A 27,523-nucleotide genomic window follows, 5' to 3' on the forward strand; every position below is an offset into this window, starting at 1 on the left:
TTGTTCGTCCGATCAAGCTTGTAACTCTAGCCGTAATGACAAGATTCTTCGACATAGACTACTTCTAAGATTTCAAAACAACTGATCAAACTCGCAACTTTTACCCTGACTTAAAGAATATTGGAGTCAAAGTACGTTCATGAACGGCCAACGACTAATCAAACACTTTATCGATTAATCAGGCTTACAAGTATCACCATAATGCCACATCTAACCCTAATTCCAAGATTCTTTGACCTAAACTACTTCAAAGATTTCAAAACGACTGATCAAACTCATAACTCTAGCCTTAACTTCAAGAATCTTCGAGTCAGACTAATTGGATGAACGATCACTGTCTAATCAAAGTCTTTATCAACTAACCAAGCCTTTAACTATAACCCTAATGACAAGTTTATTTGACCTAAACTAATTCAAATATTTCAAAACGACTGATCAAACTCACAACTCTTACCCGAACTTAAAGAATATTGGAGTCATAAAAATACATTAATTGAACAAAGTAAAACTTGCTAAAGAATAAATGTTTTGCGTGTTTTAATGTCCATTTACCTTCACCCATTCAACAATAACATACACACTCTGGTCACCAAAATAACCTAAACTTGACATTTTATATTTATTAATTAATTAATCTATGTAAACGAGGATTATCTAAAATGGTCATTTTCATTTAATTATGTAAGTCTAATTAAAACAATAAAACAAAATCCAATTATCTACTAAATTTTTAATCTTTTTTAATTTAATGTATATTTCATTTATAAATACGATTTATTGTATATTATATTTATATTATGAATTAAGAAAAATTGTAGAATTTTCTAATACCATTAATCCCAATATAAATCGACACACGGTCGTGCACTTCATCGACACGGTCGTGCACGAGACTTGTTCTATTTCATCCCGTCGTGCTTAATATTGGCGAGGTCGTGCCTGCTTAATGACCCTGATCCTGCTAAGCCCAATATAAAGCCCAAAAGAATAATGGCAAAAAAAAACCATTTAAATATTCATATTTAATCCACGCGTGGGACCCGCCTGAACAAAAACAACTTGATGGCAGCAGGTCACCTTTCCCACTTTTCCAACAAATCCTGACCATTCGAATAAAAAAATAATAAATCAACGGTCCGGATTTGCTTTCAGGTTGAAAATGCACAATTTGTGCATGGTGCACAAATTGTATATTTGTCCATACCAAACCCCACCCTTTATGAGAATCCACCTAGTTTGGCTTTTTGAAATGCATACTTGCTAAACGCTCACTCGTAGGAAAAAAATTGGATATTGTTTTTAATTGGGGGGATAGTGTGAAACCATTTTAGAAGACGGGGTGGTTAAGTGTGAGGAATGAGGTGTTGTGGTGAGGTTTACTATTTGTGTTTTCTCATGTAGGTTGATGTTGGGTGCAGAATGTGAGACTGGTTCGTATTAACTATAGCATAGAAAAGGCAGAGACGGGAGTTCACTTCAGAGACAGTGTTCTTCACACCGATAATCAGATAAGGAGGGCAAGGTGTTGGTTCCCCTGTATAGATGACAATATACAGCAATGCTGGTATGGAATGTTTAACACTTCATTTGTGTGTGCATGCTCACATTTTATAGTAATAACAATATTTATCATACGTACTGCGCGAGATTGAATTGTTTTTCTTGTGTTGTTCATGTTCAGCTATGACTTGGAGTTCACTGTAGCACACAACCTTGTGGCTGTCAGTACTGGAAGCTTGTTGTACCAGGTAGAAATGAATGATATCAAGTGTTCTGAAATTTTAATTTGATAGCATGTGAGACATTTTTAAAATGCTGATGATATTTCCTTCCTATGGTGATTATTGATTACTTTCTTTTGATGTTTTTTACCGAAGCTTTTGAGATGTCTGGCAGAACAAACGTGATGCTATGACTTTGTTTCGTATAGTGAATACTGGATACTGAATATTGTAGTTTTCCAACCTATTTATTTATTTATAATTCACGCACAAGACCAGAAGTAGGAATGTCGTACAATTTGGAATGCTATCTCCTTTTCATTTATAATATGATGCTACTGGATGTTGTGGATTACTCTGTAAAATATTTGAGGTTTAAGCATGGAGGATACTTTCTTTGAACATCTCTCCCTCCCTGTATTTGTCTATTTGATGCAGACTTCACCCTCCTTGTCTTCTTTCCCTGCTTCTCATTTTTCTTATAATTCACACACAAGACCAGAAGTAGGAATGTCGTACAATTTGGAATGCTATCTCCTTTTCATTTATATGATGTTACTGGATGTTGTGGATTACTATGTAAAATATTTGAGGTTTAAGCATGGAGGAGACTTTCTTTGAACATATCTCCCTCCCTATATGTCTATTTGATGCAGACTTCACCCTCCTTTTTTTGTCTTCTTTTCCTGCTTCTCATTTTTCTTTTTTGTTTGGGATGATAAGCCTCATCCCAAAAATACCCTTTTTTGATTCAACTCTACTCTGACATGTTATGGCCTGAGTTTCAATTTGGGGCTGGTGCAGATTTGCGGGGTTGCTCTCGGTCAGCCATATGTTGATATCAACTTAGCACAGTCAATTTGTTCATTTTTGTTAGTTGGTACACCTCTGCCATACCACGGTCGAGTTTTAGTTTCTGGCCAGTGGTGCTTAATTAGCGGTGATAGCTTAGTTGGGAGAGCGTCGGATTGAAGATCTGAAGGTCGCATGTTCGATCCATGCTCACCGCGTGCATCTCTAGGTCGCATGTTGGATTTGGCTTGTATTATTTAGCTCGTAATTTTGAAAAGTACATTTAGGTGTTGCGAAACTTTCAAGCAGCTTCCCACTCTATCTTTTACTTCCATGTCATGAACAAAAGGAAAGGATGGCTTCTGCCCATGCTGGAAAAGATTTTTTATTTTATTTATGTTTTAGTTGATCGGCTGATATTGTTGAATACATGCAATGAGATGTAAACTATGTATGATGCCCTTATCTATTATGGTTTTTGTTTTTCTGTTTTTACGGTATTCATTTCCTCCAATTACCTCCTTTTGTCTCTAATAAATTTTTCACTGTATAATTTATATGCATCGCTGATTTGAATTTGTATTTGCTTGAATCATCTCTCCTTTTCAGGTCTTAAGCAAGGACAATCCTCCTCGGAAAACATATGTCTATAAATTAGATGTTCCAGTTTCTGCAAGGTGGATATCATTGGCTGTTGCCCCGTTTGAAGTTCTGCCCGATCACCAATTTGGCCTCATATCACATATGTGTTTGCCACCTAATCTGGCTAAAATGCGGCATACAGTGGAGTTCTTCCATAGCGCCTTCAGGTTTGACATGTGATAATTGCAATTTTACTTGCTTGAAATAGTTAGTAATCTTATCTTAAAATTGTCTAACAATTGGATATTTGGACTTTTATTGGTGAACAGCTGCTATCAGGATTATCTTTCTGTAGATTTCCCATTTGACTCGTATACGCAAGTCTTTGTAGAGCCTGAGATGGTAGTTTCATCATTGAGTTTAGGAGCCTCTATGAGTATCTTTAGTTCTCAAGTTTTGTATGATGAGAAGGTTATTGACCAGGTCAGTTCATTGTTTAAATTCCTTTATAGGTAGCAACGTAACAATATCATAATCAACATGTTAAACAACGTAGCAACATAACAATATCATAATCAATATGTTAAACAACATATCAACGTAACAATATCTTAGTCAATCATCATATAATTCATATCATAAACATTGTATAATCTTCATAGGTACTTCTTTAACAACACATGGGTAGAAGACAACTCGACAACTCATAAATGATAATTCATCGACAACTTAACAACTCATGGATGATAATTCATCAACAACGACTTTGACTCGACAAATGCGACAATGCAACTTAGACACTTATATGCATGTGGTACCAATCGTCATCATAAGTATTAATATACTTTAATCGTGCGGAGGACAAAGCTCCTAAACGTGCGGAGGACAAAGCTCCTAAACGTGGTGAGGACAAAGCTCAATGAATGCTAATGCATGGACTCTTATCAACAAATCACCGTAATCAACATATCACTTATACATCCAATAATTTGGAGTTCATCATCAACTTATTCATACTAATAATCGTGCGGAGGACAAAGCTCCTAATATAATTCAATAATATTTCGAGTAATGCATTTAATCATTAAATCACATTACAAACAACTTAGCAGTTCATAACAGCAACAAAAGCAGCACAAGCAATTCACAACATAACAATATTATTATGAAGTATCAACAACTTAAACATCATACATCTTCCACATAAGGCATATAAGTATTTCACATAACCAACAACAGCAACATAGGCGACACGTAAACATCTCAAGATATAACAATATCAAATGATAATCAACAACAACTCATGCAACTTAGTTAAATAACAATAACAGCATAATCAGATCATATCAACAGCTTAATATCAATTCATTTTCAACAACTTCCTGATCATTCAATAATAATTCAAGTAATGCAATCAATCAATAAATCACATTATAAACACTTAGCATTTCAATATAGCTTCACAATTCACAATCCTTATCTTTAATAGGTCACACCATGTACCTAAGGTTCAATTCTAACCAATCCAAGCAACTCAAGTCTCAAACTCCTCAAAAGCACTCAATTCTGGATGTGTTCGCGAGGCGAGGGATATTACTCGCTATGGCGAGTTCAGGAAAATGGCTTTTCGCCTTGGCGAGTAAGCTGCTCGCCTTGGCGAACAAATAAATGGTGCTCTCGGGAACTTTGACATTTTTCACTCAAAAATCCACTTTTCAACTTTCTCAGGTCCAATCTCCATCTAAAAACTTGCCTAATCATTATTATACATATTCAAGCACTCAAAATCATTTAAGGATCAACTTAAGGGACAAAACTACAAAAATCAGGTTGACTCACTGGTCACACTCGCTATGGCGAGTGAACTGCTCGCTATGTCGAGCTGCAGGGTATGTCTCGCGAGGCGAGCGATGAAGCTCATCACTCGCTATGGCGAGGTTCATCCCTCGAGAGGCGAGCGATGAATGTCGGCTCAGGCAGAAGTGCAGTTTTTCATAAAAATCATCAACTCTCATGGTTTTAAGCCTAATTTCGATTCCAGAATTCATCATAATCATTATCTAATGTCTAAGGACAGTTTCTACATCTTTTTAACAAGTTTTCATCGTTTAATCATCAATTCTCTCAATTTGACCTAAGTTCTGATTCCTCATAAACTCATCCTAATCCATGTTAAATGTAACTGTTGATTCACATACTTAATAGAATTGCAAAGTTAGTCTCACCCTTACCTTAGAATGTGAAAATCGCAGCTTTCATAGGTCTTCTCCCTTCTCTTGGCTTTTTCTCCCTTTTCTCCAAAAACAGTCGTACGTACGTTATGTTTTTCTAAACTAGGTCTTTTCTATTTATATAAATCTTTAACCTACTTATTTTTCTCTTAAATCCAAATCTTAATATTCTATCCCAATATATATATATATATATATATATATATATATATATATATATATAATATTTCTATAACAATAATAAATAACAAATATACCTCTATAACATATATATATATATATATATATATATATATTTCCATAACAAATCATTTATATTTCCATAGCAAATGACATATATTTCTACAACAAATCATATATATTTCTATAACAGATTATATATATTTCTACAACAAATCATACATATTTCTATAACAGATTATATATATTTCTATGATAAATAACATTTATTTCTATAACAAATCACATTTATTTCTAAATCAAATAACATTTATATTTCTAAACCAAATAACATATATTCATTTTCTAAATCAAATAACATATGTATTTCTAAATCAAATGACATATATTATATTCATAAATCAAATAACATATATATTTCTAAATCAAATAACATTTATATTATACTAATAAATATCAACATATAACATAACAAAATATCACTCATCAAAATAAATCATATAAATCACACAAATCATATAAGTATATTATAAACTCATGTAAAAAGTGTTGCATATTATCTCGTTTCCCTAGTACAGAAAAATTGTTTGTGTCCATTGGTTAATGGTATATTTGAATTCTGTTACTGCAGCTAGCTAAGTTAACTAGGATTTTTTTTTATTTTTTTAACTAGTTAGTATTTCACTTTTCAGAGGATACACCATCATAAGGCAATGAACATGTCAGAAAGGTTAGCACCTCAAGTAGTCAACCTCTTGGTGACAATAAAGATTCTCAACCATCAGAAGAAGGCAATGAACATGACAGAAAGATTAGCACCTCAAGTAGTCAACCTGCTGTTGACAATGAAGCTCTTCAAACATCAAAAGGCAATGAACATGACAAAAAGGTTAGCACCTCAAGTAGTCAACCTCTTGTTGACAATGAAGATTCTCAACCATCAGAAGAAGGCAATGAACATGACAGAAAGATTAGCACCTCAAGTAGTCAACCTGCTGCTGACAATGAAGCTCTTCAAACATCAAAAGGCAATGAACATGACAATGAAGCTCTTCAAACATCAAAAGGCAATGAACATGACAAAAAGGTTAGCACCTCAAGTAGTCAACCTCCTGTTGACAATGAAGCTCTTCAAACATCAAAAGGCAATGAACATGATAGAAAGGTTAGCACCTCAAGTAGTCAACCTTCTGTTGACAAGGAAGATCCTCAACCTCAGTGTGAACTGTATGCTCTTTTGGATGCAACTTGGATGGATCGGGCTCCCTTACATCTCAAATATCCATCACTCAGCCTTGAAGACAAGGCTAGTTTTAATGGGGGAAGCATTGTTATGAATGAGAAGGGTGAATTAATTGATGAATTTACTACTAAGGTAATTGAGGGAATTACTAAAAAGAATAAGACAAGGGGGAATAATCCAGTTGAAGCACATGGGTCTAGAGGACAGATGGTGTGTGATCCTCCTATCATCAAGGGGCTAAGAAGATTGTTCAAAAAAAAAAAAATCAAGGGACTAAGAAGGAGCAACAGAGAAAGAAAGCATAACAAAAAATTTGATTAAATAGAGTGACTTTCACTAGGAGAGAGTGTGGAATATGACAGCTCAAGGCCTCTCTCTCTGAGACTCTGAATTCTGCATTATTTCCTTTTTTCCTTGTACTGCTCTTGCAGATTTTCTACTGCACTTTTCCTGCTTTTTCCCTAAAAGGATTCTGTCCTCTTTTGCTTAATTTACATTAAACAATTCTTGTTCTATTCACTCAATTAATCATATCAGTACAAGGTTCCATCACATCCATTGTTATTTTGTTATTCTCTGTTCTTATAAAAGGGTTCATACCATTTCAGAACGCAAGAAAATGAAGAAGGCAACTTAATGCCAACCCTGTTTGGAAACCTGTAGGAAAATTCAAATGCAATTCCTTGATGCCATTTTCAACTATACATTGTAAATCAATCATAACTGATATGATGGGGGAGTGTAATTCACAACAATATGATTCATGTGAAGTGTAATCTTCTTTCTTTTTAATGTACTCTAACAAACACTAGATCAAAAGTTTACATTCTTGTGAAGTGTAATCTTCTTTCTAGTACATATATGGAATCCTATAATTAATATTTCACTTCATTCAACGACGTATCACTAATTCAAACATATCTGTAAGGATAAAACACAAAGTAGGGTAAATTTCTATTGAATCTTAGCTCCAACCCATATCATATCTGTCCCAATTAGAATTGTTTATACTAAGGTTTGTTCATTAGCATGTTTCACTTTTTCCTCTTGCTTGCGTGTTAGTTAGGTTAGTTTGTTTTTCTGTTAAGTTTGTTATCTTTACATGTTTCATTCTAGTTAGTAATTTTCAGCTCAAGTCCACTTTGTATCTAAATTTTATTTTTTTCCTCTTACTAAATTTTATTTTTTTAATTAAAGGTCCACTCATGTTCTCTTTTTTCTTATCATCCACTCATATTTTTTTATAATAATAAATATAGCATATTGAATTGATCAGTAAGTTTTATTCTTATTTCCAAGTAGAAGCCAACAACGTTTGGGAAATTAGGGGTGATAGAGATATCCTAAATCATACATTCAAGAACAATTATATTCTAAAGTTTCAATTTCTAAAAATTTTAAGTACCACCACACCTCAAGATTTAGTAGTATATATTTGTTATTGTTTATCTTGCAAACAAAGTAGGAGCAGGGAAACAAAATAGGAGGAAGCTGTTATAGGATGGACTCCGTTTAGTAAAAACAAAGTAGCAACGATGAGTTGAAAATAGAAGCAACGATTATACGATGAAACGGTTAGCGTCGGGGTTAACTTTAATAAATAAGAGATAAGAGGTCTCTTCGTTTGAAAATAAGATTTTGATTAAATTAACTAAATTCAATAGGTTTAATTAAACAGGGGTAATACAGTAAAAATAAGCATAAAATTTATGTTAAAATTTGGGCAACAGTTAGCGTCCGGGTTAACTTTAATAAATAAGAGATAAGAGATAAGAGATATAAGGTTGTTGATTATATAACTTAACATACCTTCCTCTTCAACCTATAGAGTGTTCATACGATTCACTATGGTCGGCACACATCTAGAGGGAGATCTGGTATTAAGATTTTGATGTGTCTAAAATAATATTGTAAAAAAAAAAAAAAGTCAAATAAAATTAAAGATCGTACTATTTCATCAAAAATAACAACTTTAATAGTCTTGTTACGAGATTAAAAGAAATGATATTTGTACAACAATTTTTTGATAACTTTTGTGACAGGAAGAGGGAGAAGTAACCATGGGGAAGAAGATGAAACCAAAGTTCAAGGAAGAAAGAGTGTATGTTTTCCTTTTTATTAAATAAATCAATATTTTTAATCACAACTTTTGTATTTTTATTTGTCACATGTCACACATCTATGCATAGGTAGTAAACAAAACAAACTTAAATGGAGTAAATATGAACTTGCCCGAAAGTAAACTCTACATTGTTGAAAAAACTAGGAACAACATCAACTTATAAAACCGAGTCATGGACTATTTCTTAGAGGTTATCTTTTGTTAAACATCGAGACTTTTTCAAAGTAGAAACTTAGGGTGTGTTTGGTTTGTAAAACAGCAAGTACTGGACAGAACAGTACAAGATAAAACAGTACAACACAAGGCAGAACAGCACAGGACAAATTTTTTATGGCATTGAGTAATTTTTTGCTTTATACGATTTTTGAGGGACAAAATGCTATTTTGGTATTTTAGACAACTTGTGTGTGGGACAAAAAGTTGTGATGTGGTTTGGTGAGGGACAAAAATATGAGTTTTTGTCCTGTCCCTTGCCTCTAGTTTGTCCCGTACCTGAAACAGTTTTGCAAATCAAACATTGGACAACTAGAGTTGTTATGTCCTATTCTTCATTTTTTAGCAAATCAAACGCACCCTTAAACCATTACAAGATTCAAAGATTAGACATCGCTCTTAAAACACATTAGGAAGACTTTTTTAAGAAAATTGACATGTGTAAATCAAACATGTCAACCACAAAGCAATTAAGCACATTTGATTGTGATTTATGTTATAGCTAAACCTCTTCATTTAATAGTTTACTCTTTAATTAATTAATTTATTATTTCTAGTTTTTACTCAAAGTTTCACCCCCTTAAAAAAAGTACAAAAACTTCATGCATAACATTTATGTAAAAATAAAAACTGAAATTAACATTTTTTTTTAGATAGACGAAATGACAAAACCATTATAAACTGACACGTGAACGTACTAGGATTCGAACTCCGGTCATGATATCCGGCCTAACAATTTCGGCATTTTTAAATTGTAACTAAATTAAATTAATTTTGGTAAAATTTGTTGAGCATTTCATTTCATTTGGCAAGAAAAGCTATTTTGCTGAGTTGGCAAGAAAAGTAGGGCACAAAGAAACACAAGACCGTCATCATCCAAACACGCCCTTACCGTGCAAGCTTCTCTATAAATAATGCATCACCAACAAAAAGAATCACACAGATAGTGAAATCAATCATTCTCTTCTTCGATTCGCTCCCGGTAATAGGGATATCTGCGAAAACTCTTACCCATATCTTACCATTTTTTCGGAATTGTCCGCTCATAGCACGATGGAAGTGCCCGATTATAGCCCGACGCGCTGCTTCAGTGGCTCGATATGAAAGACGACCAGCTCTACAACTTTGAGTGCCGTATCTTCCAAAACCTAGTTTTGTTCCGTCTGGTTTGCAACCCCTACTACATCTGCCTTTACGATATTTACTAAATTTCGTACGTTTCGGAAGCTATATTTTTCTCACATCACCATGGCGAAACCTCGCAAGCCCAAGCCCGAAGACCCAAAGCCAGAAAACTCCGGCGCCGTCGTTCAACACCAAAAGCTCTGTCTCTCAATCGACATGGATAAACGCTTAGTTTACGGGTTCGTTTTTCATTTCTTACACTCACTTCAAATTTTGCATTTTCTTTGAATTATATTGCAAATTAGGCCTCATCATTACCGTGATTGATTCTGTTCGAATTCTAGATAACCTAATTCAAATCAAGGATTTGCATTTTTTGTTTATGATTATTACGATTATTATCATTATTACTGGTTTAATTGATTAATTTTTGTTGAAATTTCAGGTACACTGAATTGAAAATTGCGGTACCTGAAATTGGGATAGTAGGTTTACATGCGGAGAATTTAGGGATTGAGAGTGTATGGGTTGATGGTGAACCTACGGAGTTTGAGTATTATCCTCATCAGTATTCTCAGAACGACGATGAAAAGAGATGGAGTTCGGTTACTTCACCTAGCTCTGCTGCTGATGCTGCTGTGTCAGTGTATTTGTCTTCTTTGGAGAAGGAGCTTGTGCCAAATTTGTTAATTAATTGCTTTAAACCTTCCAAGACTGAAACTGAACAACAGCAGAAGGAGCATGAGAAGGAGCAACCTGTTACTGAAAATGGGTTTCATTCCGCAGCCGCTGCCGAGCCTCCTAAGCAGGTTATAGTTGCTGTTTATGAGAGTTTTGTTTTAGTAGACTCGTGAACTCTAAATACAGCGCCATTTAAAAAACAAAACCCTAAACATGGCAGCTGAGTTTTATATTATGATGATATATATGTAATTAGACAGACTGAATTCCAATATCCCGAATTCATCAATAATACGTGTACATATGTTTGTAATTTTTAATCAATCTTTGAAAGTAAATAGACTCTTTGTAGTGCATAGGTAATTTCAGTTTGAATCACGTATGAACCTAAGTCCGTGGTTACAGCTTGATTTATTAGCATTATCTCCTGCTTTAATTTCCCTCGCATCATCACATTGTTAAATGAATTTTATTTATGACTTAGGATAGGGAAATGCTAACAAGTGCATTAGAGAAATCTAAAAAGGAAATTTTATCTTGGGAATAATATAGTCAGCACATTGAAACTTTAACAAGTAACTTGTTCTACATAAAACTCATCAACTATTTTCATTTTTTAGGGCCACTTGTTAGCATGACCCTTTATGAGAGTCCACCTAGTTTGGCTTTTTGAAATGCATACTTGCTAAACGCTCACTCATAGGAAAAAATTGGATATTGTTTTTAATTGGGGGGATAGTGTGAAACCATTTTAGAAGACGGGGTGGTTAAGTGTGAGGAATGAGGTGTTGTGGTGAGGTTTACTATTTGTGTTTTCTCATGTAGGTTGATGTTGGGTGCAGAATGTGAGACTGGTTCGTATTAACTATAGCATAGAAAAGGCAGAGACGGGAGTTCACTTCAGAGACAGTGTTCTTCACACCGATAATCAGATAAGGAGGGCAAGGTGTTGGTTCCCCTGTATAGATGACAATATACAGCAATGCTGGTATGGAATGTTTAACACTTCATTTGTGTGTGCATGCTCACATTTTATAGTAATAACAATATTTATCATACGTACTGCGCGAGATTGAATTGTTTTTCTTGTGTTGTTCATGTTCAGCTATGACTTGGAGTTCACTGTAGCACACAACCTTGTGGCTGTCAGTACTGGAAGCTTGTTGTACCAGGTAGAAATGAATGATATCAAGTGTTCTGAAATTTTAATTTGATAGCATGTGAGACATTTTTAAAATGCTGATGATATTTCCTTCCTATGGTGATTATTGATTACTTTCTTTTGATGTTTTTTACCGAAGCTTTTGAGATGTCTGGCAGAACAAATGTGATGCTATGACTTTGTTTCGTATAGTGAATACTGGATACTGAATATTGTAGTTTTCAAACCTATTTATTTATTTATTTATAATTCACGCACAAGACCAGAAGTAGGAATGTCGTACAATTTGGAATGCTATCTCCTTTTCATTTATATGATGCTACTAGATGTTGTGGATTACTCTGTAAAATATTTGAGGTTTAAGCATGGAGGATACTTTCTTTGAACATCTCTCCCTCCCTGTATTTGTCTATTTGATGCAGACTTCACCCTCCTTGTCTTCTTTCCCTGCTTCTCATTTTTCTTATAATTCACACGCAAGACCAGAAGTAGGAATGTCGTACAATTTGGAATGCTATCTCCTTTTCATTTATATGATGTTACTGGATGTTGTGGATTACTATGTAAAATATTTGAGGTTTAAGCATGGAGGAGACTTTCTTTGAACATATCTCCCTCCCTATCTGTCTATTTGATGCAGACTTCACCCTCCTTTTTTTGTCTTCTTTTCCTGCTTCTCATTTTTCTTTTTTGTTTGGGATGATAAGCCTCATCCCAAAAATACCCTTTTTTGATTCAACTCTACTCTGACATGTTATGGCCTGAGTTTCAATTTGGGGCGGGTGCAGATTTGCGGGGTTGCTCTCGGTCAGCCATATATTGATATCAACTTAGCACAGTCAATTTGTTCATTTTTGTTAGTTGGTACACCTCTGCCATACCACGGCCGGGTTTTAGTTTCTGGCCAGTGGTGCTTAATTAGCGGTGATAGCTTAGTTGGGAGAGCGTCAGATTGAAGATCTGAAGGTCGCATGTTCGATCCATGCTCACCGCGTGCATCTCTAGGTCGCATGTTGGATTTGGCTTGTATTATTTAGCTCGTAATTTTGAAAAGTACATTTAGGTGTTGCGAAACTTTCAAGCAGCTTCCCACTCTATCTTTTACTTCCATGTCATGAACAAAAGGAAAGGATGGCTTCTGCCCATGCTGGAAAAGATTTTTTATTTTATTTATGTTTTAGTTGATCGGCTGATATTGTTGTCTACATGCAATGAGATGTAAACTATGTATGATGCCCTTATCTATTATGGTTTTTGTTTTTCTGTTTTTACGGTATTCATTTCCTCCAATTACCTCCTTTTGTCTCTAATAAAATTTTCACTGTATATTTTATATGCATCGCTGATTTGAATTTGTATTTGCTTGAATCATCTCTCCTTTTCAGGTCTTAAGCAAGGACAATCCTCCTCGGAAAACATATGTCTATAAATTAGATGTTCCAGTTTCTGCAAGGTGGATATCATTGGCTGTTGCCCCGTTTGAAGTTCTGCCCGATCACCAATTTGGCCTCATATCACATATGTGTTTGCCACCTAATCTGGCTAAAATGCGGCATACAGTGGAGTTCTTCCATAGCGCCTTCAGGTTTGACATGTGATAATTGCAATTTTACTAGCTTGAAATAGTTAGTAATCTTATCTTAAAATTGTCTAACAATTGGATATTTGGACTTTTATTCGTGAACAGCTGCTATAAGGATTATCTTTCTGTAGATTTCCCATTTGACTCGTATACGCAAGTCTTTGTAGAGCCTGAGATGGTAGTTTCATCATTGAGTTTAGGAGCCTCTATGAGTATCTTTAGTTCTCAAGTTTTGTATGATGAGAAGGTTATTGACCAGGTCAGTTCATTGTTTAAATTCCTTTACGTTTCTACTTTTTTTATCAAATTTTTCCTTAGGCTTTGTTTGCGAGTTTGGAGGACAAGGGAGGGCTTTGGAAAAAAGGAAGGAGCAAATGGAATAAATAGAGGACATTGGAGGGGGAGGGCTTTGGGGGGGTTTATTTTTGTTTCATAATACAAAATCCTTCTCATTTGGGGGAAATAAAAAATGGTATTGGAGGAGGGTTTTGAGGGGTTTTGGAGGGTTTATATGAATTCTTCAAATTTAATCTATGTTGTTATAATATTCGCAAAATTATAAATATATTAATCATAAGCATTAATTTTCATTCTAGAAAAAAGTTCTCTTTCAAAACACGTGAAAGATTTCTCATTTTCCCCCTATATTTTCCACCCTCCAAAGCCCTCCCTTCCCCTCTCCTCTACACTCCCAAACAAAGCCTTAGTGGATAATGAACCAGTTTTTTTTTTAATGGGATTTTTGCCTATGATTTTTCTGCTTTGCCAACTAAATGCTAAGCAAGTAACTAATTTATAGTGTTTTTTGTGACAGACTATTGATACTAGGGTAAAACTTGCTTACGCCCTTGCAAGACAGTGGTTTGGTGTATATATTACTCCGGAGTCAACAAATGATGGTAACTTGGCATGAGATATTGTTCCACTGCTTAATTTATTGCTTTAATCCGATTTTTTGCAAGTTCTGCAGAAATTGTTATTCCTCTAACATGGTTGGGGGATGCTTATTTCTATGCTGCAGAGTGGCTCTTGGAAGGGCTAGCTGGTTGCTTGGCAGATTTTTTTATTAAGAAGCATTTGGGTAATAATGAGGCACGATACCAGAGATACAAGGTTTGTTTTTTATTTTTGGGTTAATATGATAAATGTGAAGGTTTACTCATCTATCATTAGGTTGTTACAAATTATGGTAATGTGCACTTTATGGCTGTGAACATCTGTCGTGCCACCATTGCAATCGGGGAGTCACTCTTAGGAGTTGTCATGCATGACTTGTAAATACTGCGCCTGGTTGGCTTTTGGTTTTATAGGTGCTGATTTGAAATCTAAAAAATCAAGCACAATTGGCTTTTACTTCTCTGCTGTTTGTTTTGATTCATTAATTTTCTACTACTACTTTTTTGATTAAATTTCAAATCCTCATTACATTTTCCTACTTGTTGCATATGCTTGTTGAATTTCATTTTTTATTTGATCTATTATGCTCTTTGTTAGGCCAGTTAAACTTGGTTGGTTAATGTCATTCTAGGTTGAAGCAGCAGAGCATTATCTTCCGAGTTTAAGTCTGCAGAAGTTATTATTCTAATTACATTTTTCTTTATGCTCATAAATCAATCTGCAGGCAAATTGTGCTGTTTGCAAAGCTGATGATAGTGGAGCAACAATTTTGAGCTGTCCAGCTTCGTGTAAGGATTTATATGGAACACAGTGCATTGGTTTATACGGAAGAATAAGAGCATGGAAGTCTGTATGTTCTTTTCCTTTCCTTTTCCCCCCTTTTAATTAGATAGCAAAAAAACAACATGTGGATATATTTCCTCGTTTAGTATTGAATTACATCGTTCTTTATCTTCCTCACTTTTTAAACCTTACTTTGTTCAGGTGGCAGTTGTTCAGATGTTGGAAAAGCAAATGGGTCCTGAATCTTTCCGCAGAGTAAGAGTTCTTGACATTTACACTGTTTCTCTTTCTTCTTCCTAGATGTGTTTAGTATACCTAGATGTGTTTTGATTATTTAGTAAGAGTTCTTGATTATTTAGTATACCTAGATGTGTTTTGATTTGTCTTTTTGCTGTTTCGGTCAATGGTATTTACTCCCTCTGTCCCTGTATGTAACCTCCCTTTGCTTTTTTCACATTTCTTAAGATAAGTTGTTAGTGTAATTAATGTGTCTATTTTGTGTGTTAATATTACCAAATTATCCTTTGTTTGTATGTGTATTAAATTTGACTTTTCATATTGCAAGACAAATTAGTAGTATTAATTAGGGGTATGTTTAGGAAAAACATAATAAATGCATCTAGTAATTTGAAAAGGGGTTTACATTGAGGGACAAAAATAAAGTCAAATGGGTGCTTAGATATAGGGACGGAGGGAGTATTTGTTTTTTCTATTAGACGAAGTATTGGTTTTCTTGTTGTTTTTCTGGTATTTGCTTTCCTGTATGTTCTCTCTCGGTCTGTTCACCCTTTCCATTTTAGGGTATGTTTGATAAGGCTTCTGACCAATCCAGTTCTGAAAATTTGATGATAAGCGAAAAAGTTATTGTGGAGTTTCTGTCTGGAAAGCATTAACCCATGTGCTGAAATCATATTTGTATAATCTATTGTGTTTATATATATAAACACACATACAGTGATAGATAATGTTCTCACTTCTCATTTTATTATGTATTAAATGACTTTTCATACGGTCTTCACTCGAGATTTGGCACCACTCAAGATTAAGTCTTGTGGGTAGAAATAGAATTATGTTTTCTTACCCATCTAAGTTCCTGTAAAATATTAAACCTAGCATAATTATTATTTTTTATTTTTATTTATATATATTGATATTTTAAGATGAATTTAACATTTTTAAATAAAGAACATCACTTTGAAATCTTCAGATCAACATGGTTTTGCTATATGGTGCTCCACTATTATTTTGAGGTCATGGTAATTGGTTAAGTTTCTGTTTTAGACTAGCATAGATTATATAATTACCAATACAAATATTTTAGTTTTGTATATATTTTTTTTAATAATTCTATGTATTTCAATTTTTTTTCCTATTATTCTATCACACACTCAACATATGTACATTATATTTTATTATTTGATTATTGATTGTCAAGTATTGCATAGTATACTGTAGCTCTTATAATTGTGGTTGGACCTTAAAATCTTATAATCGTGGTTGGACCTTAAAAACCTTGCGACTTTCTCTTCATCGATTCAATGACATTCTTTTGAAAACATTGACCGTGCCTGTCCACTGAAATTAAAAGAAAAGGTGATTTGATGATAAGTTAGTGGGGGTTCTTGTTAGTAATTAAAGCATAAAATTTTAAGCATGAACTATTGTTGTCTGGTACATCCCACGGATATCAAAGCATAGTTGTGGAGTCTAGTGAGCTTGCTTTTGCGCATATATTCCGAAATTTGCAGATTGATTAGCATAGGTTGCAGTAAACATTGAGATATTTCTAGCGGTCTCTTGCATTTCACACTTTTTCCTATTATTCATGATGTTGCATAATCCTTCTGCCGTGTTTCTCTTAGGATCTGATTACATGCAAGTTTTCCCCCTCCTTTTGGAAGTTATGTGCTCGAAAGAAGAATTTGACTATTATTAATTGTGATTCTGTTTATTTTGTCTGTAGATTTTGCAAGCTATAGTTACTCGGGCTCAAGATAAAACACGTTGCGTAAAAACACTTAGTACTAAGGAGGTATTTGGCTTCTTGTCCTTTAAATTCTGGAATAGTTACCCACTCTTGGCTTTTTTTAAATCATCTTGTGAATATAAAGCTGTAAATTTTTTTTTTTTATTGCAATTGATGCCTAAAGCTATACTTGACTCCTTGCAAAATCTCACTAAAACAGAGAAATGCAAGAGTATCTTCTTCTTCCATGCAGTATTTGGATAAGCATATCCTAATGGATGTTGTTTTAATTTGCAGTTTCGACATTTTGCTAACAAGGTTGGGAATCTTGAACGTCCTTTTCTTAAAGATTTCTTCCCCCGTTGGGTCAGTTCTTGTGGATGTCCTGATTTAAGGTGTGAAATAAATAAGGAGTTGCTTGTCATTCTTCTTCTATTTCATTTTATGAATGCTTTTCCGTGTTCATGTTCTAATGTTTTCCTTATTGCTGCTGCTAAGAATGGGGTTTTCCTATAACAAACGAAAGAATATCGTTGAATTAGCTGTGTTGAGAGGATGCACAGCATTGCAGACTTCAAGTACAGCCGTTCTTGATATTAATCCAGATAGTGAAAATCGAGACGGAGATTCTGGCTGGCCTGGTATGATGAGTATCCGGGTGTATGAACTTGATGGTATGTATGACCATCCTATTCTACCGATGGCTGGAGAAGCATGGCAGCTTTTGGAAATTCAATGCCACTCAAGGCTTGCTGCTAGACGGCTTCCAAAATCAAAGAAAGGTGTAAAACATGATGGCTCTGATGACAACGGCGACGTGCCTCCAGTGGATACTCGCTCCAGGTTTGTTAATTTCCCATTTTTGTCATCATTTGGCTGTGTTGTCGTTGAGTTTCTTACACTTTTCTCTTTCATATAGCAGTACCGAGTCCCCTTTATTATGGATCAGAGCAGATCCTGACATGGAGTACCTCGCTGAAGTTCATTTTAATCAACCAGTTCAGATGTGGGTAAGGATGAGATTATTATATTGGCGCAGCCAGTTGATTTTTTGGAGTATTGTGGCATTGCATTTTACTGGACTATTCAGTTTTGCGTCTTGTATTAAAATTTCTTATATATCTTCACTATTTTTCTTGTCTGAATATTTGATTTGATGTTGAGGTTCATCAAATGAGGACTAAAATTTTAGTCTCCAACCTCTGTCTCACCTGTCATTTAATCATTAAAACTGAACTGAAAAAGCTATGGTGAAAATTACTGTTTGAATCACGGGAATTTTGTGTGACTGATATATATATATATATATATATATATATATATATATGTGTGTGTGTGTGTGTGTGTGTGTGTGTGCGGGCGCGAGCGTGCTCATGCCTGATGATGTTTGACATACCATGTAAAAAAGGTCCCACCACTGTGTCGGGGAAGAATATTTTTTTTTTTTATGTATGGTTTTAAGTCCCCCGGATAGTCTAATTATTGCAAGGAGAATGGTCAATTTTGAGGAACTATTTTGGTCTGTTTGGTTAAACCTTACCGTGTTTTTGGGCAACTGCATAAAACATGCACTGATGCAGTGTTTTAGTCTTTTTTTTTTTTTTGGCCTTGTTAGATATCAATCATGCCCATTCATTTTGTCGGTATCATTATTTTTTATCTCTGTAATTAAATTAAATTAAATCTTTATAATTGATGATATTTATTGATTCTAGTGAGTTGGTATGTTGTTTTAGATTAACCAATTAGAGAAGGACAAAGATGTTATTGCTCAAGCACAAGCAATTGCAGCCCTTGAGGCCTCACCCCAGCTATCATTTTCTGTTGTAAATGCCCTGAACGGTTTTCTTACCGACTCCAAGGTTTGACACGTTGTGCAGTGTATATTATTTCAATAATTGCTTTTAAAATCTTACACTAAAATCATGTGTTTTGATCCTAATTTAAAGGCTTTCTGGAGAGTAAGAATCGAAGCAGCATTTGCATTGGCAAATTTAGCATCCAAGGTATTCAAATGCTAGGATACTCTAATTGCATTATGACTTCATGAAGTGTTATCAGATGTGGTTTTAGTATAATAATTGTTAATATAATATTCGACCTTTGATAACTTGGAAATCACTATTGTATTAATCATAATACCTAATAAAAAATTATTCATTTCTTATTTCAAATTTATTAGAATAGTTGTGTAGAATAAACAACTGGAAGGTTGCATCTTTTTAAGTATGGCATATAAAATCTGTGGCTGCATTTAGAACTCTGAAATTCATTCTACTTTTTAGTTAGTCAAGTTCATTGGTAACACCTGTGCCTAATTTTTTACCAGCTGTTGCATGGCATGAGTATCAGTATATTTCATGGATATGATTAATTGAAATATGAAATCTGAATTCTTGTTAAACTTGTTATTCCTCCTACCAAAAATATAAATTAGTCTTTTAGCTTGATAAGAAGTGGTGATGTTTTTTTTTCATCAGGGCTTATTTTGACCTCATTTAATTGTCTAGCAGGAAACTGATTTTTCTGGTCTACTCCATTTGGTGAAATTTTACAAGAGTCAAAGATTTGATCCTGACATTGGACTCCCAAAGTAAGGCTGCTGTAATTTTTATCCAGTTTCTCTCATTTAACTCTGAGAACATGAAGTGACTATTTTTGTTGTATATTTCTGGCAGGCCAAATGATTTTCATGATTTTGCCGAGTATTTCGTTCTTGAGGTAAGGCAAGGAGGTAGGATGTGTATGAAATTATGCCTTGTGTGATGTGGTTGAAAGTATGTTTGTGATTTCACTATTTGCATATCATCTTTGATGTTTTGGGGGTTATATAATGTTTTTATTTTATTTTTTTATTTTATTTTCAAATATAGCATTTTACTCAAATGGCATGTGCCACATTCTTTTGACCTAAAGGACAATCTGTTAGAGTTGTAAGGCCTGAGAATAAGCAGACAAACCACACCATGGTGTACCTACATACTAATGTAAGTGCTTATGTTATGAGATAACATCAAATAAGCTCTTCCAATTTCCAAACAATCCCCAGGCGTAAGTTTCAACTTATAAATGTTAAATTCAAGGCCTCAGAATAAGTAAACACGCAACACCATGGTGTATCAAAATATCGATATAAGTGCTTATGTTGTGAGATCAAATATGCTCTTCCAATTTCCAAACAACCCCTAGGTGTAAGTTGCAACTTATGATTGTAGAATGTAAGTCTGCCTAGTGAAGTTGGAAAAAGTCTCCTTTTTTCATCAAGAATAACTATAACCTGTTTCTCCAATCATGTAGTGCTCATGAGGCTTGGGTAGTCCTCAATTACAAACGGGTTTTACGAGGATGAGTTAGGTTCTAAGCCTAAACTGCTGGTTTGTTGGCATACATTTTTATTGATCATATTTTAATTTATAATTTTGATTTACATACTTTAATAAGGTTATGGATTGATATGGAACTAATTATTTTGTTTTGCTACTCCATTCATTAGAAAGCAAGTGTGATTTATGGTTTATTTTTACGAGATATGAAAGTTAAAATCATCTCCTTGTTCTTTGAAATTATCTCAGGTGCTCAAAAGTATGTTATTTTTTAATCTGATAGTTCTCCCAAAGAAATTTAGATTTTAACAATCTAAGATAACAGAGACTCGGTGACTTGAAAATTTGGGAATGGGAATATTGAATGTGCAAATCTGCTTTTATCTTATCACTAATCTCTGTGCATTCTATGATAATTCTGATGGGATATATGTATTCTGCCTGTGTTTAGATAATATAATAACCAGTTTCATATTTTCTTTTACACGTTGCAACTTATTTTTTGTTTAATAATTCACTGTTAATAGGCCATTCCACACGCTGTAGCTACGATTAGAGCCGCTGACAAGAAAAGTCCAAGAGAAGCTATCGAATTTGTTTTACAGCTATTGAAGGTTTTTGCTTGTCTAATTTTTAGATGCAATTTTGTTTATGATTTTTGTAATTTTTATATAAAACTTTTGGTATAGAATGTAATATTAATTGTATATTATGCAACTATGTCTTGCCTTTCAGCTTTATTTACTATAGCCACCATGGATCCATGAAATACTCAATTAATAGCTTTATGTCTCACGTCATTTTTCTCCTCCTGTTTTTTACAGTACAATGACAACACTGGGAACCCTTACTCAGATGTGTTTTGGCTTGCTGCATTGGTCCAATCAATTGGCGAGTTTGAGTTTGGGCAACAGGTTTGTGGACTTTTCTCCGTCTGATCTCAAGATTACATGCATGAATCATTTTAGCGTTCTGAGTCTTTCATGTCTCGCGTCTTAGATTTCCTGATCTTGGTTCCTTAAGTATCTAATAATTAATCAAAACAGCAGCTATTGAATTTAAAGTTTCGCGATTTGGGAGTTGACAAACGTCTTTGTAAAATGTTCGATTTTAAGCTGTGAAATATCCATTTATGTAACAACCATGCAAACATTTTTTGTTTTGGAGTACATATTTTAATAACGGTTAATTTATAGTTACCATTGAAATGGATCTCACTTCCTTTATCATAATCTTTTTTAAATCCTCATTTTGATAATTAAGCTCCTGTCTGATTAAACTAATGACAGAGTATTCTCCTATTGTCATCACTCCTCAAGCGCATTGACCGGCTTTTACAATTTGATAGGTAAAATGATAATTTCCCTACTATGTATGGTAGATCTATCAATTTAAATTGTAACTAAATTTGACATCTCTGATTTTTGTCTGCTAGTCTCATGCCAAGCTACAATGGAGTCTTGACTGTCAGTTGTATACGGACGTTGGCCCAGATTGCCCTAAAGCTTGCAGGATTCATTCCTCTTGTAGGTGCTTTCTTATTTAGTATCATACTGCCGTCCAAAGGTTGTAATGAACATATCTAACACCAAAGCTTCACTACAGGATCGCGTATATGAACTTGTAAAGCCTTTTCGAGACCAAAAAGCGATTTGGCAAGTTCGAATTGAAGCAAGCAGAGCACTCCTTGATCTCGAATTCCACTGCAAGGGCATTGATTCCGCACTTCTTTTATTTACCAAATATGTTGAGGAGGAGCCTTCCTTAAGAGGTTGTGAATGATTTCCCTAGAAAGGATTATGATGTTGTTTGGCAATCTAGAAAATGGTTTAAAATTGGTGAAAGGATATCCATCTATAAAAACCTAGCTAAAGTTGGACTGATATAGAGTTGGTGAAATTAAAACCATCTATCAGAACCTAGCTAAAGTTGGACTGGTTTCAAAATATTCTTAGTTTGTCTAAAGTTTGGTTTTGGATGGTTAATATTCAATTATTGGTTAAATCTTTTTGAATATTGGTTTTACAAATTTCAATTAATTGAGCCAGAAGATCGGTTACTACTTAATATGCACGGGGGATTTTATATCTGATCACATGATTCATGATTGTCTGGGTTTTCAATGTTGCAAATTCAAACTATATATTGTGCAAAAATCGCTTTTCTGACTCTAGTTTTTCCTTTCATTTTCATCATTGATTTCCCCTTGATTATATGCAAGGAACATACTCTACATCTTGTGCAACAGTCACTCTTTTGTTGTGTACTTTCATTATCAACTTTGGTTTACCCTTACCGTAACCTGTGCAAAAATCACTCTTTTGCTTCACTATACTTCCATTTAGTTTACCCTCCATTATCAACTCTTTTGTTGTGTACTTTCATTATCAACTTTGGTTTACCCTTAACCTGTGCAAAAATCACTCTTCTGCTTCACTATACTTCCATTTAGTTTACCCTCTATTATATGTAAATCACATACTCACTATACTCACTATATCTTGTGCAAGATTCCTTCTTCTGTCTCAATATACTTTTTCTTTTCATTTTTGTTTTCCCCATGATTAAATGCAATTTAAATTTACATTCCTTTATTGCAGGCAAGTTAAAACTGGCCACCCATGTTATGAAGCTATGCCAGATGAGAGATGGTTTGAATTCAAATGATGAAATTACAAGCCAAACTCTTGTCTCGTTGCTAAGTTTACTGGAAGGGCGTATGGCATTTAACAATGTCTTTCTTCGTCACTATTTATTCTGCATATTACAAATACTGGCAAAAAGGTAGAATGTTCTCTTTGTTGAAATGAAAGCTACCTCACCAATTTGTTAACCTGTTGTGTGAATATTGTATGTACCTGAGGCAGTTGTTTATGGTTTTTTTTATTCACCAGCTGTTTCATTTGTAGCCTTCACTAGAAAAGAGTTTATTGTGAAATTTTCATAAACTATGTTTTGGGTCCTGCCTACGTTTTTATTCACCTATTTACTAACATGTACTTTGTCTATTCTATTCTTGTAGTCCATTCAAATCAATGGAATGTAAATATTGTTGAGAATTTCCTTCAGCTGTTTGAGTAATTTTGATAGCCTAATCAATTAATTTGGAAGGGGATATTTTTGTGGTATTTTTAGGTTTGGTACTTCTTAGCAGGGTCTTTTTGGGAAATATTTTCATGACCATTTATTTTTCTGGGGGGTGTATTTGAAATTTGATAATTTTGTTTGATAGGAAATCATAAAATATATTAATTTACTGTTTGTATCAATTTATACTTTCCTACTATAAATTTTTGTGCGTTTGTTTTACTAAAAGTCCATTATGATGTTGCAGACCCCCAACTCTACATGGAATTCCCAGAGAAAGTAGAACATTACATATGAGTCTTACGGGTGCATCTAACTATCAGAGGAACCTATTTGTTATTGATTCCGACAGTAAACCTTTGGAACTGCCAAGTTCCACCCAAAACCTTACACAAGATTTGATCATAACTGAGGGTTTAAGGGATGCACTTAATGAAGCTCCTAAGGACCAAACTGTTGAAGCTCCCAAAGAAGTACATGTCGAAGTTCTAAAGGATGTGCCCCTGGAGACTTCCAAAGAGGACTTAACAGGATTGCCCCCTGAAGCACCAATTGAAGCTCCCAATGAAATTTCCAAGGAAACAGATACTGTATCCAATAGCCATGAAAGAAAAAGGCTATTCAAAATCAAGGTTAAACAATCTTCTGCCACCAGTAGGGCTGATACTGATAATCAACTGGTTGAACGTTCTTTAGGTGGTCGTAATGAAACTGATCACGGAGCTAGCAGTTCAGTTTCAGTAGATGCACCTCAGAGGAATTTTGCCGAGACTGTTAGCATTAGTAATCATAATATTGAGGAAGTTAATTCTTGTTACGATCCTGGTTCCCGCATGACTGCCAGCATCGGTAGTGCAAAGATTTTGAGTGATGGTGATGAATTGGTCAAAGAACTCCAATGCACTGCCGATTCAAGTGTAGTTTACTCTCAAGTTCAGCCTGAAGATCCTTCACCGTCTAGTATTATTCAAGATAACAATATAGATGTTGATGCACGACGATTTGCCAGCCTTCAAACACTTTCAGTTACTAGATTTGATCAAGCTGGAGAATCATGTGGCAAAGAAGTTCCTGCTCGCGGGAAACATAAACACAAAGATAAGGATAAGAAACGTAAACGCGAAAGTCACAAGGGACAGCAAAATGACCCAGAATATTTGGAGCGAAAACGATTGAAGAAAGAGAAAAAACGGAAGGAAAAAGAATTGGCAAAACTGCTAAGTAATGAAGCAAAAAGATCCTCCATAGACTTGTCATGTAAGAAAGAGGAGCCTGAAGTTAATGATGCAAAACAGCTGAAATCTGTTGAACCCAGTTGTTATAATTCTGTATCAGAAATCGGAAGGGTTGATCCCAAACCGGTGCCACCCGAAGGTACATCAGGTGCACCCAAAATTCGAATTAAAATTAAAAATCGAATGCTCAGCAAGTCATAGAGAATTTATGAAGGAAATGACGCCCTTCGCATTTTCTGGGTTGTAGTTTTATTTTGAATATCCGGCATAGTATGATATTCTTTGAGCTTTATTTGTTGCTAGTTCTTTATTCTGGTTTTAGAGCTATGTGATTGCAATTTCAATCGTATAGTATTCAAATTGTGACTGAAGCGATGTCTTGATTATGGTTGTAAATTTGTAACTATTCATCAGTTGTAAATTTACAATTTTGTTGTATTGTACTTTAAAATTGTAATATCAAATCTAGTGGGTTTAACTTTGTTGACAACTTTGTTTTTCTTTCTTTTTATTGGTCAAAAACAATGGAGAGAGAAAAATGAAGAGAAATGATAACAACATCACATGAGTATGAGAGAGAAAGTTGTTTCAAAGTTGTAAGAAAATGGTTGTACAAACTACAAATATCATTTCTCTAAAAGTCGGTAACAATATGTAAATTTTCAGAATGAATGGCACCGGTTATTCCAATATACTCAAAAGTGAGATTTATAAATAACATTTCCCCCTTTATTATGAGCAGTGACAGGTGTACTTATCATTTAGTAGGCACAAACGAGGTAAAAGACTTCAAACATTTCGGCTAAATCTGAACTTAGTGATTGTTGATAATATGATTTTATTGTATAGATTAAGCATTGTGTATCTTAGGAAATAATTTTTTGAGATAAAGGGGGTTATGAGATTCCTATCTAAGCAGAATTGTCTTTGTATATGGGAGGTTACAAGTTGATATATCAGTCACTATTATAAGCAAAATAATATAAACAAATTTCAGTCACTGTTGCAAGTTACAATAAACTGGCTACTGTTACATGTTCATCCTCCTATGACAATCACTTCTTTTCAAAACTATATTCTATGTTTACAATCACTTCTTTTCATTGTCCTCGCTTGATGAACTAACGATGGATGTGGAAACTCAGAATTCGGATTCAGAGTTTCCGTTTTGGAAACCCGATTCACCCTTCTTCGCCATCGGTAACCTCAAATGAAAACTTCTTGTCAAACAGGTACTTATTTTATCTTCTTTTTTTTATTTCTTTCTTATTTTGTGCTTTTTCTTAATGTGAATTGTTACTTATTCTTTTTATTTTATAAGGTTTCTTTGACCTTAGTTTATTTGCTTTATATTGTTAATAGTTTTTGAGCCACGGTTATTGATTAAAGCATGAATGATAATATCTGATTTTCAAATGCTAAGCTTAATAAACAACTTGGTTTAAAAATGTTGTCATGTTCAGGGTTTTAAATAATAGGCTGCGACATAATCGCGATCGAGGCTGTATTGGCTGTGATCACGGATCTTTTTAAAAACTCATTACTTAGATATATATGATACATAATATTCAATAGGCATTAGAATAAGGAACCATGTGATTTGGGTCAAATGGTTAATGAGCTTCGGTTAAAGTCAATCGATTAAGAATATCCGAATTTGAATCCTAGCTGGAACAATCCTTTACTAGATTTTACTTACCTATCGGCTAGACTCCGGATTACAAGGGTCCCTTGTCCCTCTGAATTAGACTGTTATGACAAACAAAAAAATAGACATTAGAATAAAGCATGATAATTTAAGGCACTGTTAGGCTTTACTCAAATCTCAGATGATATTTGATAGAAGCCGTTGCGATTATTAGCCTTTGAGAACAGTCTGTGATGGATTTTCAGTTCTGGTTATAGTTTTCTGTTATTCTACATGCTTCTCAGTGAAAGACCTTTCTTTCTCAAAAATGTTTACTTTATATATAATCATTTATGCATAAAAACAAAAATTGATGGGTGTTATAGTAGTGCATATTTGGAATCACGAAGAGTTAACAAAACCACTGTGTATCGTGATTTTCTTGAAGCACCATAGTATATAATGCAAGACATACTGCATCCTGTTCTGTGTGTTCTAAAATCTACCCAACACCATGTTTGCTCAGCATACATGATGTATCCGAAGCTCTTGATTCTTACTTTCAGGCAAAAGTTGTGTGTACCTATGACATGGTAGTGTGTATGTCTAAGCTCTAAATATGATTCAATGTGATGTCATGAAACAATTTTATATACTATTGCTTCTATCATACACTTCAGTTTGTAATTGAAGAATTAACTAGTTGGATGTTTCTTCTCTTTGTTGTAAGATATTGAACTTAGCTTTTGGATTCTTCAAATTTCCTTAGTAAAGTAGTCACCTATTTTTTCTTCCTTAGATTTAAGATCTTACAAATTGCAACAAGAAAGACCATGCTTACAATTCAGTTATTTTGAACAATATTCTGTTCTTTTTTACAATTTGATTGTTTAGAGCTCATAATTGGGTTTGTAAAAAGATACACGAAATGATTTGGAATTAAACAGTCTACCGTTATAGATAACTAATAA

General features: G+C 34.2%; 2 protein-coding genes and 2 non-coding genes across 5 annotated transcripts in view; all 4 read left to right on the forward strand.

Moving 5' to 3' along the window:
• LOC25497813 (zinc finger protein 511) overlaps positions 1 to 27,523 on the forward strand; it is a 65,682-nt gene that overhangs the window by 33,987 nt on the left and 4,172 nt on the right. The window lies entirely within an intron of this gene.
• Positions 2,659 to 2,731, forward strand: TRNAF-GAA (transfer RNA phenylalanine (anticodon GAA)). Its single transcript has one exon. It is a non-coding gene; the product is annotated as a tRNA-Phe (tRNA).
• LOC25497809 (transcription initiation factor TFIID subunit 2) lies at positions 10,011 to 25,415 on the forward strand. Of its 2 annotated transcripts, none has more exons than XM_039827619.1 (25): positions 10,011 to 10,448; positions 10,655 to 11,018; positions 11,733 to 11,878; positions 11,996 to 12,062; positions 13,438 to 13,637; positions 13,740 to 13,893; positions 14,449 to 14,533; positions 14,656 to 14,747; positions 15,256 to 15,381; positions 15,516 to 15,569; positions 17,278 to 17,346; positions 17,578 to 17,675; positions 17,779 to 18,123; positions 18,200 to 18,290; positions 19,017 to 19,142; positions 19,230 to 19,286; positions 19,794 to 19,873; positions 19,959 to 20,001; positions 21,131 to 21,217; positions 21,428 to 21,517; positions 21,893 to 21,951; positions 22,039 to 22,129; positions 22,209 to 22,374; positions 23,204 to 23,387; positions 23,938 to 25,415. In XM_039827619.1, exons 1-25 carry the CDS (start codon positions 10,333 to 10,335, stop codon positions 25,124 to 25,126), a joined length of 4,179 nt encoding a protein of 1,392 aa, XP_039683553.1. In that variant the 5' UTR covers positions 10,011 to 10,332; the 3' UTR covers positions 25,127 to 25,415. The 2 variants fall into 2 exon arrangements, with proteins under 2 accessions (XP_039683553.1, XP_039683554.1); XM_039827620.1 differs by having other exon boundaries at positions 18,203 to 18,290.
• Positions 12,974 to 13,046, forward strand: TRNAF-GAA (transfer RNA phenylalanine (anticodon GAA)). The gene has a single exon. It is a non-coding gene; the product is annotated as a tRNA-Phe (tRNA).

The sequence above is a fragment of the Medicago truncatula genome, chromosome 7, assembly GCF_003473485.1.
Source record: "Medicago truncatula cultivar Jemalong A17 chromosome 7, MtrunA17r5.0-ANR, whole genome shotgun sequence".
NCBI classification, from domain to species: Eukaryota; Viridiplantae; Streptophyta; class Magnoliopsida; order Fabales; family Fabaceae; genus Medicago; species Medicago truncatula.